The 16,266-nt window shown below is 28.0% G+C and overlaps 1 protein-coding gene across 1 annotated transcript; it reads left to right on the top strand.

The window, feature by feature from the left end:
• The first annotated feature begins 12,577 nt into the window (after nt 1–12,577).
• Nucleotides 12,578–13,285, top strand: LOC119676043. The gene has a single exon (XM_038087265.1). It carries the CDS (start codon nt 12,578–12,580, stop codon nt 13,283–13,285), a length of 708 nt encoding a protein of 235 aa, XP_037943193.1.
• The last annotated feature ends 2,981 nt before the right edge of the window (nt 13,286–16,266 follow it).

Here is a 16,266-nt window from a genome sequence, read left to right as displayed (position 1 = left end):
AACATTAATTAAGAATATACAGCTGTATAGTTATATAGTCTTTCGATTCATTTTAAAGGGGTTTATTTTTTCGAGATCTGGCTACGTATCTACCAACGTATTGATAATTGTTTGCAATCGATAAAATTGAGTTTGAATTCGTGCAATTATCTGAATCTCCGATGTACTTCATTTCTTTTCTGTATAATATGGTCTTTCCAGTTGAGTTTTTCGGCTATTGTGCTCCTATATATGGTTTTTAAGTGAGTATAAATTTATTTATTAATTATTTATTAATTCTTATTGATTTTTCTGCATCCATTTGGTTTTTTGTGCCTTATTTTGTGAACCAAAGTACTATTTGGGTATGTCACTTATTATAGTTTGTAGGTTATTTCAAGACGTACCAATATAGTGTGTGTAGATAATTTAGAGAAGAGGCTAACATGTCATGGCCTTGAAGTGGAGTTAATATAACTGCTATGTAAAGTAGATATAGAATGGACTCGAGTATACAAACTACAATATGATATTTTCATTGCTGAGGTATCTCTTATGAATTTCATTTGCATTTTAAATAAATGTAAAATTAAACTTTAAAAATAAAGTGAGAAATAAAAATAAATTTTTATTAAATTAACCAATTTTACTACATTTTTATTTTCAATATATTTTTTGATGATGATATATAAATTGTTAAACATATTCTGCTTTTCACTTGTAATTATAAGTGAAATTTATTTAAAGCAATTATAACAGTTTCAAATTACTTTTATTTTAATATATATTTTAATAATTTATACATAAAAACTTATTTTTCATCAAAATGATATAATTAATAATTGAAATATGAACTCATTTACTCCAAAGTCATAATAAAAACACAACTTTCTACTTTTACTTAACCTCCCAAAATCAATGTACTATATTTAATGAACCTAATTGATATGAAAATTAAAGCTATTAACTTTTATGAAAGAAGTAAAATATTTGCTCTAATTTTATATGTGAAAAATATTCATAACATATGTATTTATGTGCTCAGGGATATACATATTCCTACACATAGATGCTTTCATACAATATTTGTATGCAAAGGAAAACGACGATGAATAAGCTTTCCATTTGTATTTGAAATTCCATTACGTTGATTAAATACCCATAGTATCCTTGCAAATAGTGTGAGAACTGTGTAGTTTTATGTTTGAAAGGAAAAAGCAAAAAGGTTTAATTTGTAGACATATCAGGAAATTGAGCTTTCAGTTACATAAACATTTGCCTAAACAATCAGAAATATGGTAGACATGGAACAACATTTACAAAAACAAAATGCGATGAATACTAAATATATACAAGGATATGTCTAAAGAAAGGCAACGATAAAAAGAATCCTATTTACTATTTTGAAATACAAAATATTCTGTCTTAACGAGAGCAAAAATCATAAAAACGGACTGAATTCGCCTTGAACGTATGCAAATGGTAAAATTTTTCTAAGTAAAAGCTTTGATTTAATCTGAATGCGGATGCTATATTCGAGATATTCGAGGATTGAAAATATTGTAAATTTTATGACCTCAATACAAATGCAAATGAAACTATATCTTACTTAGTTTTAAGAATTTATATATGAAATTTTAATTTATGCCAAATGTAATAATTATTCGATTTCTAATTTTATCTCAATAAACCTAACAATATTGAATAAGATAATCTCAAACCATTAATTACAAAAAAGTCTGAGTATAAAAAACTTAATTTGTTTTATAATTGTTGTACTCTATAATGAAAAATCTTTCCAACAAGGCTTTGTGCAACTTATAATTAAAAATTATTTATTAAAAAAATTTATTAAAATTATTAAAAATCAAAAATCAAATGTAATAAGGAAATACTCCACAGATAATGATAAATACAATTGCTAATTTTTTTATTCAAGACTATTTAGTTTTAACATATAGTTCCAAATGTAAACATAATAAAAAAACTTATGATAAAAATATATCATATGAATGAATAATAATAACTGAATGAATATAATTTATGAATAAAATATATAAAACTTCAGTATATTGTTCGTATATTGCCATTAAGGTATAGTAAAATGTCAAATATCCTCCACTGAATATCTTAGAGTACTGAATACTTTTGAGATAATTTTCTATGATTAGTCGGCACTTCACTGGCCATAACTTGACAGATTTTCGTTTTCAAAGCATCGAAAATTTTAGGATTGTTGAATTGTGTAACATAACTCCATGAAAACAAGCCAAGTGGTGACCAATTACTTGATCTTGGTGATCACTTCACAACACCAAAACGTGAAATTGCACGTTCGTTTGTGACTGTGAAATATCCCTCTCAAAAGGCAGAAAACAGGACACCATGTGTGGTATTAAGCTTTTTAAATCAAATATCCTCCATCTCAATATTTTCAATTTGAAGCCAAAAGAATTTGTTGTTCATGTAGCTTTAACGATCAGAATCAACAGTTTGTGTCTCACATATTCAGACCAAATACCAAAATACGTAGAGTCCATAAAGTGACTTGTTCTGGATATAATTCTTAGACATGTACGAATAAATGATAATTTTGACAATCAGATTTTATCCACTCGAAGCTTTTTAAGACGACGGGTAACACTGAAGGGCGTATAGCAGATTTTGAAAAATTAACATTACAAAATAGCAAACTTTATTTGAAATGTTATCAAAACAATGCTGCCAAATCATAACCACTAAAATGCAGTGAATATCAATTATAATAAATGGTGGCACCATTATCGAAAGGTATAATATTATTAATCTAATTCTAAATTTTGCATAATTAATTATTAATTAATTATTAATTGAAATTAGCTAAATTTAAAATTGTTGAAAAGTATTTTTAACAAAAGGGAGTGTCTCAAGAGATTACAACACTTTCAGTATACCAGTATTACATATATATATTATAGGTCTGTGCGTTATAGTTTTCAAGAAAGTCTCATACTATTAGAATGAGACTTTTTTCTCTTGTATATACTATACACTAAAGTATATACATTAAGTAAAGTACACATAGTATATATATGTAAGATCTCATTAGTTAAATAGTATTTTATTAAACATAAACCCTTTCATCACTACTAAATTGTAAACGAACACGGCAACTCTCAAGCGTGTTCCTTAGCGTCGAACACATTTGATGAGTCAGTCGTTGAAAGTCTGGTATAGTAAAACCGAAGTTTAATAAACAAAATATAGTAAAACCGAAGTTTAATAAACAAAATATAGTAGAACCGAAGTTTAATAAACAAAATAATTGTAAAACAGAAGTTTAATAAACAAAACAATATTGTAAGATCGAAAATTATTAAACATTTTATATTAAATAAAATCAACTACATATATATCTCATCTCTTTAAGTATACTATATATATACTATATATCTTATCTCCTATAGTTTACTACACATACTATCAGAGTATATATACTATATATCTTATATCTATTAGTATACTATATTTACTAAAATATATGAGATATGAAAGGCCCTTATGTTATAAATAATATTCACTATCTTAGCTATAGTTTGCAAATTAATTTTGGTTTCAAATTTCATCTCAGTTATCCTTTATGATTATCTTTAAGAAATTTTCTTAATGAAATGATTTATAATAAACTGATCGATTCTTAAAACTGATGTTTACGTATGTTTACAAAACTTAGGTTCAAACCTTAACTTTAAATTTAACAAAATAAGTATGCTTCGATGCAAAAGAATATGCTTTACTAACATAAACTAATTTTAACTACATAGATGTTTTTTTTTGTTGGCATGCAACCTGACACATTTGATATGCACATTAAGAATGAATGAGCACTTAAGATAAATAGAACATTTTGTATCTAAAATGTTCAGTGTTCAGTTACACAAGCATGCAAGGATAAGGTAAAATTTTTATGCGCTCTTGACGCGTTCCTCTGACTAAATATCAATGTTTGTGTCGACACTTAAGCTGACAAAAACTATTTTGGCAAGAGTCAAGTCATTACTACCGGTGCACATAATGCACTAAGATTCATCTTTCCTCACATCAGATATTATCATTTTTTCTTTTATCTAAAGTTTTCTGGCATTAAATTTTGCATTACATTGTAGCAGTACTGATTTTAATTTGGTTATTTGTAGATTGTATGTAGAATACACATAGTACATATGATAAATTCTTACAATATAATTTAGTTTTCATTTATACATATTTATATATATTATATATACATATAATATATACATATTTTTATGGAACACATTGTTTTTGAGATATTTTTATTAATAATTCAGTAACTTGTATTTCTACAAAGCTGGATTTAATAGTGACCAAATTATTATTTCCCTAAATGTTTTAATATTGTCTGTGAGGGTCGATAATTAAAGTAATTATATAGTGGAATATGGATCCAAACTAGGAATATTAGTCTAAACATTTGGAGTTTTTTGTTTTCTGAAAAGTGAAAATTCTAATCATATTTAAAATATTTAAAAAATATTTATACAAAATAACAACAATAATAATATAATATACCATATATAAAAATAACAATAACTATACAAAATAACAATCCGTTTTGTAATAAATTTAAACCAAATAGTGGTTACAAAATCTGACAATCCTATATATATATATATATATATATGTATATATATCTAGATATGTATCTATATGTATAAATATATACATATATGTACATATATATACATTATATATAACAGAATGTGTCCTAATTATTTATCAACCTTACATCTATTATATTAAAATTGGTATTACTTTTTTAGGCAACATGAGAAAATTTAGACAGTCTAAATCTAGTCTAGACAGTATCTAAATAATTTAGAAAAATAAGTATAATCTTATTATGAATTTTATTGTAGTCCATGTGATTTACAACATTCCGATTTGCTGAACCGTAGTGCTGATCTTATGCTTGTGCAATAATTAATTATAAAATTATGGATTTTATTGTCGACTATCTGATTTTCAGATTTGTGGAACTGTAGTGCTGAGCTTCTCCTTCCCAACTATAATTGTGTCATTATAGTTTGCTTGGACTCTTAAGTAGAACTGAGATAAATAAACGCAACATCTTTAATAACAAATTATTAAATTTGTCAAATTTGTATATAGGCTATATAATGCTAAATTGACTTTACTTTTGTTTATCATTCTGTCATGCCATAATGCATTAAAAACTTATGTATGCATGTAGTCCCTTGATTGATTCCGTGGGGTTTAGTTCTTCAAGTTCGTCTTTCCTTTGCAAGCGTGCTTGATTATATAGATACATTATATAGATTATATATTATAGATTATATATAGATTATATAGATTTATTCTAATATTGCACATTTGCCTATAATAAAATTATAGAAAATACTCCACAGATATCAAGTTGGATCGAGTTTTATTCACGACTGAAACATCAACACAATATTCTATGTTGTTTTTCTTATTTACAATACCTACCTATATTTTTGTTTTTTATAAAACAAGTAGTAGAATTCTTACAAAACCGAAAAGGTCTGCTGCTTTTTGATTAGAAGTCTCTCATATGAATCCGACCATTTTCTTGATTACTTTTCTTACCTTACGAAATGGTAGATAGAAGGATTTCATGTTTTCGCGTACCTATTACGAAATTATGAGTACTGGAGTGAAATTTTGGTAAGAAAACAAACAAAAAAAAATGATAGAAGCTTGAAATTAAAAAGTTTTTAGTAAAAGTTTCTTTGTCTTTTTGTAGTCGAGTTCGTTTCGTCATTGGTAATGCATTAAAATAATTGAAATTCTGATAAAAAATGAGAGAAAAAGTTTTAATTTTTTTCCATAACGATGAATACAAAGCAGCACGGACCAGTTCAACCAGTAAAAAGAAAACTATGAAAGCAGAAAATCTGTTAGAGTGAATCGAGGAAGTTGTCGAGCCAATGAGTGCGAGTGCAGATAAGTTGGATGTTTTCCCGTATTTTTCTGTGATGGGTTGTCGAAATTGTCATTGCAACTCAACGTGCTTCAAAAACTTCCTCACATTTTTAAAGTTTCTAGTTAGGGCAAGGTTTGATTTTCTTATTTGTTCTTGTTGAAAACGACTCTAACATTTTTTTTTTTTTGACTGTTGAATATTCAGAGAGTATCTTTATAACCATCTTCTTCCTATTGCATTCTTTTTTAATTAACTAAAGTTGTCATTAATGCTTTGCACGAATTTCATAACTCACAAAATGAAACTAGACGAAAACGTATTCGTGTATCTGCAGTTTAAAAAATTTCATTAAGTAAATTGCGAATTTTTAGGTAAATACATTATAGAAGTTATGAAAATATGTGAATAACTGGATTCTTTTAAAAAATGGTGAACACATTAAATGAACATATTATACAGGTTTCATATATGTGATATATATAATTTCATATATCATTTCAAAACTTTTTTTAAGTTGATTGAAAAATGTATCTATAGTACCTAACAATTTTTAATTGGATAACAAAATGTTACTAAAAATATGCTTGAAGGAGCATTTAAATTAGTTTAACATTTTTAACTTTTTAACTTGTTTTATAAAATCAAAGAATTTCTATGTAAAATAAAAGAAATTTTATAATATAAATACATAAAATTATAAAAATTAAAATGAGCATATAATCATATAGCGTATAGCGGACTTAGCACACACTATGCACACTATGCCATACTGGAGAAAAAGAAGATGTAATACATTTACATTTAATGTCTGATTTTAATGGAGTTACACACTACACTATTTCGGAAAAAAAAACATCAGATGTGAACGTGTCAATGAGGCTGCTGAATGGTAAAACTGGCATATCTTACCGATTTCTGTGAAAACGGTAATCTGTTATAAACAAAATTATTGCATTAGAAACATTTTAACAACCATAGGTTGAAGTTCTCAATGTATTGAACATTGATATGTACTGCAATGAAGAAAAATCCAAACTTCCGATCGACGGTGAAAGCCGTAATCGTATAAAAAATCATTAAAAACTATTTATGTCAATTTAGTTAGGTTATACTTATTTATAGTTAATGTATAGCATAAAACATAAAAGTCAAGTACGGCTTTAGGGCATTTTGACAGGACACGAGTTCGATTCCTGGTACTTGCAGTTAAAAAGAAATTATTTACGAATAATTAAATACAAGAATTATTTCCAAGACCACTGATGATGGGTATTTGGGAATACATGATACAGCTGTGTCAGCTAAAAATTCAATTAATTAAAATAATATTATATTAATTTTTGTTGTTGTAGTGCACTACTGTTTGAAAAACCTAGTTAATGTATAAAGTTAAATTTGTAAATTTAAATAATCTGTATATAACAAAGAAGAGAACTACAATTACTATTGAATATTGTTTTACCAGTAGAAGATACAGATATTTGGGAAGATCACTACATAAAATAACATAATCGAGTAAATATTACTATAGCTTTATTAAAGTAATTGTGTCAGAATTCAATTATAAAGATATAATTAAGTTTAAATATAAACATGAAATGTATAACTAAGTAATAATTAATTATTTAGATTTAAAACTAAGCAACGTCGACATTTTTCTTTGTCGCTTTTTTGTTGTTGGTTATATTAATTTCAATCCTAGCGATATTTATTTGCATTCATACTTGCAAGTGCATACAGCCATACATTACAACAATATTAACATATATATATTTCTACACTAGCAGAAGTAGTGAAAAATCAGTAGGAAAATGATCGTTAGTGACACGAAAAGAAACAGTACACAAAGAAAAAAAAAGGATATAAACTCATCTTAGGTTAAGAAGAAATCTGATAAATTTATTTCGAATATAGTAATAATTATTTAATACATGCTATCTTTAGTCTTGAAAGTGTATTTTTTAAATCATATTTTTTTTGAAATATTTATTTAATTATTTCATTTAATTAATACATAGTTTAGTATTTTCTTAGTGCTGTATTTTAATATATGTTGATTTCAGTCAGGTCTTCGAATCTATTCGAAGAAATCTTAACCCACCTTAATTTAAAAAGAAATAAGAAATATATATCTCTAACTAATTTCTTAAATAATGCTATTTCTATGTCTTGAGGGCGTATTTTTTAAATTCAAATTATTGAATTATTTAAATTAATTAATATATTGTTTAATATTTTTTTAGTGCTGTATTTTAATATATGTTGATTTCAGTTAAGTCTTCGAATCTTTTCGAAGGAATCTCAACCCATCTTAATTTAAGAAGAAATTTGAAATATATATCTCTAACTAATTTCTGAAACAATGCTATCTTTATGTCTTGAGGGCGTATTTTTTAAATTCAATTTATTGAATTATTTCAATTAATTAATATATTGTTTAATATTTTTTTAGTGCTGTATTCTAATATATGTTGATTCCAGTTAGGTCTTCGAATCCATTCGATTGTCTCTGTCTCGCATTGATACGACTACTTATTTTGTTCTGCACAAATACAAATGAAAATTTTTACTATTAATAGTAAATTTACTTAATATCTGTGTAGCTTAGAATGTAAAGCATTCAAATCAAATTTCAAGCTCTTAAAGTTTATCTGGAGATATACACGCATGAAATTCGTTTGAAAATAACAATGACTGCGTATTTGAGGTATTGGCTTAACTCCAAAATTCTAATAGGGGATGTTGTTGGAGGTGGGAATCCTATTTGCAAGCGAATATTTTTTTATACAAAATAAGAACCTTTTAAAAAAAAGTGCAAATTCTGATTTTTCGCAGTATTAGAAAAAAATTTTGAAAATTTTATATCTGGTTGTGGCAGCTTTAGTTCAGATTCTGTTGGTGCTTTAGTTAAAATTGCACCTCGTAGCAGCAGCGTTGCCCGCATTCGAGTGCGGCAAATATGATTTATGAATTTTGTACACGACTGAGAATGGAAAATTGCTTTGGTGAATCTTTTTCATTGTAAGAGAACGTGTCGGGTTCTTTTTACTTATCTATCGATTTTGTTGTATGAATTGAAAAGAGATTAGCTGCAAAGATAAAACGTAAAACGTTACTCGTTATAATCGAATTAGGATAAAGCATTGTGTGGGTTTTTAATTTGTATCCTCACTAAATAACAAATTTCCAAATAAACGCTTTAATGAAAAACCATTTATGAGTAAACAAATTTTCAAAGTTGCTTCAATCCAAATTAAAGTATGAGAGTGGAATGGTTGTTTTATTTTTTTTTGTTTCAGTTCTAATTGAGTATTGTTAAAAAAGGATTTGTGTCGATTTCGAAATCGTTGAAAACGCTTTGATTTGTGATATGCATTTACTATTGCAACGCATGCAATGCAATGTTGTGTGGGTAGTACAGGCAAAGCCAATGGCATTATTGTTCGTAGAGTTGCTGTAACAAAGTTGCTGCAACATCAGAATATTTCGAACTTTGCTTCGTTAAGCAAGTCTATTTAACACTTTTCGACCTTAACGCGGTCACATGCCTTTATAGTGACCGCTAGGAGTGCCACTGCACCTGCCACTCCCATGACCACTGCGATAACAGAAGCACAATACGCCTGCAAACAACGGACGGATGCAAATGGTTCGGTCATTTGGGTTGTCATTTGACATTCAACAAAAAAAAAAATTTTCTCTCATTTCAATGGATTCATATCCAATTTTCAAACATCGGGGCACAGTATTTATGTGGCATGAGGACAATAACATTTTTGGAATGCATTTTTAGTTTATAGAGGACAAATAATTTTTGCTTTTATATATGTTAACTCTATAAATGAGTATCAGAATCAGAGTCCAAAACTGAATCTGAATTATTTTTGAGTTCATTTGATTTTACTGAAGCCAATTTGTATACTTATGAGTACCATATAGGCTAAAGAGTATTGAAATAAGAAATGAAAGGGAATAATACTTTGAAGGATATATATGAAAGTTAAGGAGATTTATGAAAATATGATATAAAAATGATCAAGAAACTTAATAAAAGTGTTAAAGATGTTATGATAAAGAATAATTTAATAGATTAACTTTTTGTTAAAAACAATCCCCCTCGTATTTCAAACCGTTCTGCTCTGGATCTTTATCGGGAGTACTTTAGCTTAGGGTTCCTGTATTAGTTACCCATTTAAATTTTTTTCTTCATTAGCCTGCGTCCAGGTCTCGCTCAGGTTTATTTATTTGCCTCTTTTTCAAAATTAATCATATTTTTTATTATAGTACACAGAAATTTTTAATAAAGTAGATTAACATTAGATATTATTTAACTACAAAATTTGCATTGATTTGGAAATTATGAAAGTTTGAAATATTTCGTTTGGCTAATTAAAACTTTATATACTTTATTTAGATCAGAATCAGTACAGTATTTTTCCACTGGCTTACTTGGGATTGCTTGAGTTACTTGAATCTTAAGTAAGGTAACTGGTCTAATGAAGCCAGTGGAAACACATTATTAGAGATCTTATGTGTTTTTACGAACTAATCAGAATATTGATCATTTATATTAGATCTTATATTTTTTTTATATAATTCGGTACGAATTAAACGCAGGTATTATTTTTGATATTGTTTTTGTAAGATCATGGTAAAACAATTATAAATACATATTTTCTTAGCATTGCGTAAAATATTATATTTGGCATCGTGCCTCGAATTATGATTATATTAAAGAGTTTATGTATTTCTACGATTTGTAGACATTATTATTATAGTAATTGATCTAAAATTATAAATATATGTAGCATATAAATTGAATTGAATAGAAAATAAAAAGCAACCATAAATATTTTATGCTAAGAAATAATGGTAAACGGATTAAAGGAATTTGAACTATCGAATATCCATGCATGAAGATTTCCTAATATAAAATGGGAAAAGAGGTCCGGGTCTAGTATGTTTTTCGTCTACATTAAAGCCGTGCACACACAAAAACTGATGACTAGAAACCTTATTCCCTTGCAGACAGATATGACATTGCATTATCTTAAATAGAGTCATCTTGTTGAGATAGTAACGGTAATTGAGGTGTTCTGTCAGACAATCCGGTAGCAACGTCCTTTTATTGTTTTTAATAAATTTTATTAAAATAAAATCTTTTTGCCTAAGTATTTCCGTATATTCGAAATACCTATTTGGTTCGTTTTGTTCGAAAAAAAAATATATAAGTACGAGGTTTTATTATCATTTTTTATATATTTTATATCTTTATATAAAGTTGCCTTATTGGTTTATTTTATGTTTTAGTGTGAATATTGTGGCTTTTAAATGATAAGCAAAACAACTGTTTTTTAATATTAAATGAAGCTTATATTAAAAACGTTATAAATAAAAAGGAATTGACTAATAAAAATGTTTAAAATAAGGTTATCCACAAACTGAACGTATGTGTGTAAGCGAGTGCCTCACAAATAAATTTAAACGAAATGTTATAAAGCACTTATGTACAGTAGGTGCTTATGTATACACGTAAGTAAAGGTATAAAGAGTACACATGAGTATATCAAAGTCAAACCCAATCTCAACCCCAACTCCTACTCCAACCAATTTCAATATTGCTTTTACAAAATGCCCTCAAAAGTGTTGCTCAAAAGGGTTCATTGCATGGGCGGTGGCTTTAAGTGCTTCAATCAATAATAAAAGCAAAAAGTAAGATACACTCTACCTTGTTAACTTAAAATACTTTTTATCACAGTATTTTTCATTCCTGTGTCTTTTCCAATAGGTCGCTGTGTTCTACTTTGTGTGCTTTTTCTTGTCTTAACTTTAGAATTTCAGTAAAAAGTTGACAACTGATATCATAAATAATAAAAGTGGAAGTGTCGCTAACACTTATTTATTTGTTTTTTCCGCTACTATACGAGTATATCTAAAGGAGATGGCAAAAAATTACCTTCCTATTTATATACGTATAAAAGTATAAAGTTATTTGAAAAATGGCCTATTTATTTCCAATATTAAAGCTTTATTGTTATCAATTGATGCTACATTATATAAAATTATTACCCTCCCGTCCGATAAATGAAGTAATTTTGCACTCGGAAGATATGTGGAAGACATATGAATAATATGCAAATTGAAAAACGACTTTTCAATAACATATATAGAACTTGCAGTAATATTTAAATTCTATAACATGTAATACTATTTTTATAAGATTCTTTATAAATAGAAATAACATATATATGTCCTGTCGAATTAACGGGACATAGTTTCGTTGATTATGCAAACATAACACATCACTCAATAAGTAGTGTGACAGACACACAGATGGCGCTGCTTATTACTGCTTAAGATCTTGACTGGGCTGCGATAATAGTGACTACAGATGAGTTGATATCATTGATTTTCAGAATTGCGGAATTAAATATTATTTTATTCAACATGTCTGTTTTTTAATAGTTGGCATTGACATTTGTAGTTATTGTTTAAAAAATTTATTTTTCATTATTAAAGCAAAATTTAAATAAAAACAAAAAAAAAATAAGAAATTATTAATGTCGTAGTTTTATTTGCAAAAAAATTGTTTTTGTTTTCTTTTTGTTTATCGTCCAAATTCTAATTAGTAAAATGTATCTTGACAAAGAACCACCGGCAAAGTCAACCTATCAAACAGATTACATAACTCCTCAGACAAATCGTTACGATTTTCTTCTAAATTCGGACAGAATTCCAAGCGAATGTGTTATTGCGCCGGAAGATGCTGATATCCTTAAATCGAACAACTTATGCAAAAATGCTGATTGGGTTGATCCGGCTCCTTCAACTTGTCTGGTGAAGCCACGAATTATTCCACTGCAATTTAATGAACATCAACTCAACATAGACAAAGAAGACAATTCTAATGATCTTTTAGTTACAACCTACCAGGTTGATTACAATGGTATGAAGGGTTTTCCAGATCCCATGTATAAACATGTCATGCAAACAAATGTCTTTAAAGACATTAATTCTACTAAACGTACGATTGAAGTATGTAACGAATTCGATGCCATTGCCGAAGATTATAAATATGGCGTTAAAACAGAAATACCATTCCTGACGAATGTATGCATAAAGGAGAATTCACCATTTAATGTTCCTTTCCGATGTGGCAAGCAGTTGATACAGAAGGGTGATTATTCACATTGGCGCATTAGTTTATTGCCGAAGCGTAATACGTTCCCTCAATATCTAAAGGCAATTTCAAGATTTGGATGTTTTACTGACCGAACAAGGTTGGAAGAATTTAATAGATGTGGACGAAAACCCATCGATCCCGATGAATTGTTGTATTAATAGGATTCAAATTCACTGTAAAGATATGTTTTATGTAAATAGTCTTAGTTTTGTGCCAAAATTATAAAAAGTATGACATCTTAAAATCATTTGGTCTGAAAATTTAGAACGCGGAAACAAAAAGATTCAAAACAAAACAAAAAAAAAAAATAAATAACAATAATTAAAAACAATAAAAAATTGCTATTTATTATTTAATTTATTTTTCCGCATCGAAAAATTATTCTTCATTTTAAGAAAAGTGAGTAGATGGTATGTGGATCTCCTGCTGATCCAAGTATGCGGATTATGGATAATTACAGATTGGACTAGAGATTGTTTATTCAGTCTCAGTACGTCAGACATTTAAAATACGTGGTGTAAAAATTACTTAAGGCTCTGTTAGTCGGTACGTACCGTAAGAACTTAACTTAAGACATTGTATATACAGACATATACAAGTGCGTCGGACTGTAAAAGGCTTCTTAAGCTAGTCGTCTGTATAAATAGGCAAAATTCTAATGTAAGACTAATATATATGAGTATCATCATTTTTTTCATTTTTAAATTGTAAGATAATAATGAATATAAGTAGTTTAAGAAACATAAGAAAGTTATATGTAGTTGTTTTTAGTTAAGAGAGTTATCTTTAACAAATTTAGAAAACAAAAGATTTTGAACAATATATTTTTGGAGAAAATAATTCCATAAACTTAATCAAATAATAATTTTATTTAACATTTGGGATTCCGACATTTTTTTAATGTAATTAATTTTTGTTTGAAGATGTGAAGATATGGTGGCCAAGAACGATATCAAATAAAGAACTCTGGAGGCAAACTAACCAAACGTCTATTAATGTTGAAATTCAAAAACGAATATATGTGTGGATAAGCCATACCATGAGTACGCCTTATGACGATATCCCGCATGCAGTGCTAACATGGAATCCCTATGGAACCCGGCGTAGAGGCAGGCCAACGACAACATGGCAAAAAAAATTAATACTGAAACTGGCAAATCGTTTAACGAACTTCGACAAATTTCGTAAAATAGAGATAGTTAGAAATTATTTGTTGTGTTCTGAAGCTCCTAATGGAGTATGGAATAAAATAATATAATAATAATAATTATTCTTTGTTTATATATAATATATTTAAAATATTGGTGTATCGACTAGAGATGTATGAAAATTGTGAAAGTTTAACTACATTTTATGACTGTGACGAAAATGGGTTCATATTTACTAATCTCAATTCTTTAGTAGATTAAATCTTATAACATTACATTTTATATTACAATAATCGTACATTATAATTATGACATAAAATCATATATAAGCAAGAGTATATTTCAACTATTCCTTGTATGAATCAATAGGAATTGTGTATGTGGACATCCTGAATTTAATGTATTTAATGTAATTGTTTATTATCTTTATATATTTTATATAATATATATTTGGTATATTGGCTGCATATATTGGTTTGATAAAGTTTAATTGATATTATATTAGTATAGTTTTCATTTATAAAATGTTTGAAAAGTTAAAACCGCATTTTTTTGCTATTATTAGGGTTTTCCTATGTGTAAATTTGTTAAAATGAAGTAAGTTTTGTAGGTCGGGAGCAAACCCTACATTCGAATTTTCTGCTGAACCCATAGTAATACTTATTGGCAATACTAAATGTAAGTCTAAAGGAATATCCATTTCACGAGGCGTTAGACACGGTTACGTGTTATCACCACTATTATTCAATATATTCTTCATAAAAATATTTGAAGAATCTACTAGCGATACTCAACAAGGTGTGAAAGAAATACACAAGTGGATCCATACGGGTTATAACAACAACAGCATTTAAAATTTGTGTATTGTAATACATGGAACACGATCCTTTGAAAAGTATCTAAGTTTCAATTGGATCAATGGATGTATGTGTTGATATTGGTACTATTCATCTATTGATCTTTATTTTAAAAGTCGGTCGATAGCATTACTTCATAAGGTGTTCGCTGAAAGTCATGTAAGTCTAAAATATTCACGAAAAAAGGTTAATTTAAGACATATTTTATTGTATGACTTACAGTGCAATATTGCACTGTGGAAATCATTTACACTTAATTGGAATATGATCATTATAAAGAACCATGAGATTTTTGTACACAAAACTTAAGATAGAGTTTAGTGTCATTTGATGAATATAATTTTAACATCTGCGATAATATATTGTTGATATTAAGTAGTGTAATTGCAGTTTTAATTTTAATTAGATGTAACACTTTTTCTTATTAATTGATTTTTAAGTTAGCTATCCGTCTATCTGCTAGCTATACTCTATTGTTTTGCTGTGATCACATCATTTTGCCATCCAATCAAAAACAATGCTGTTCAGGGTACAATGTAACTTAATGTCTGATGCAGCCACAGAATTCCGCCAAGGGAATTACAACAAAGTGAATGCAATTAATTGAATAAAGCTTGGAATGCACACAGATGCAGCTTAAACGTAGTCACTTAACGCAAATTTGCGCACGATTTATACACGCGCCACCGAGCATGTTCCTAATTTCAAGTAGCTGAGTTGCGAAGTTTGTGCAAGCGACAAGGACAATGATGATGGTGGCTAGCCACCATCCAACGGGAAGTGAGAGGGGGATTACCAAGCTAAGTCAACTTTAATTTGTTTAACACACTCCGAGCTACGTACTTTGCTCTACTCAGTTTGCGTTCTGCTACTGAGACTGAAAAGAACTCCAATTTGGCACTGGACCACACGCTTAAGCACGCTAATTACTTTGTACTAAGTAATGCGTTTGGGGGTTGGCCAAGAAATTCGTGCTTTGACCCAAAACAATTTAAAAAGTTAATTAAGCAAAATAAAATTAAAAGCGAGAAAAATTACAATTTAAAAGCACATTTTCTCTAAATTTATTATAATTATTTTTCTTCTCTTTTTATTTAAATTGGTTTAAAATGCTTGCATAAATTTACTGCTAAG

This window comes from Teleopsis dalmanni, chromosome 2, assembly GCF_002237135.1.
Source record: "Teleopsis dalmanni isolate 2A chromosome 2, ASM223713v2, whole genome shotgun sequence".
Taxonomy (NCBI): Eukaryota; Metazoa; Arthropoda; class Insecta; order Diptera; family Diopsidae; genus Teleopsis; species Teleopsis dalmanni.
The sequence above is the reverse complement of the archived record's forward strand: the minus strand, read 5'-3'. Positions and strand labels throughout refer to the sequence as shown.

Coding starts and splice junctions, on each gene's coding strand:
- LOC119676043 (XM_038087265.1), top strand. CDS start 12,578: ATGTATCTTGACAAAGAACCACCGGCAAAGTCAACCTATCAAACAGAT.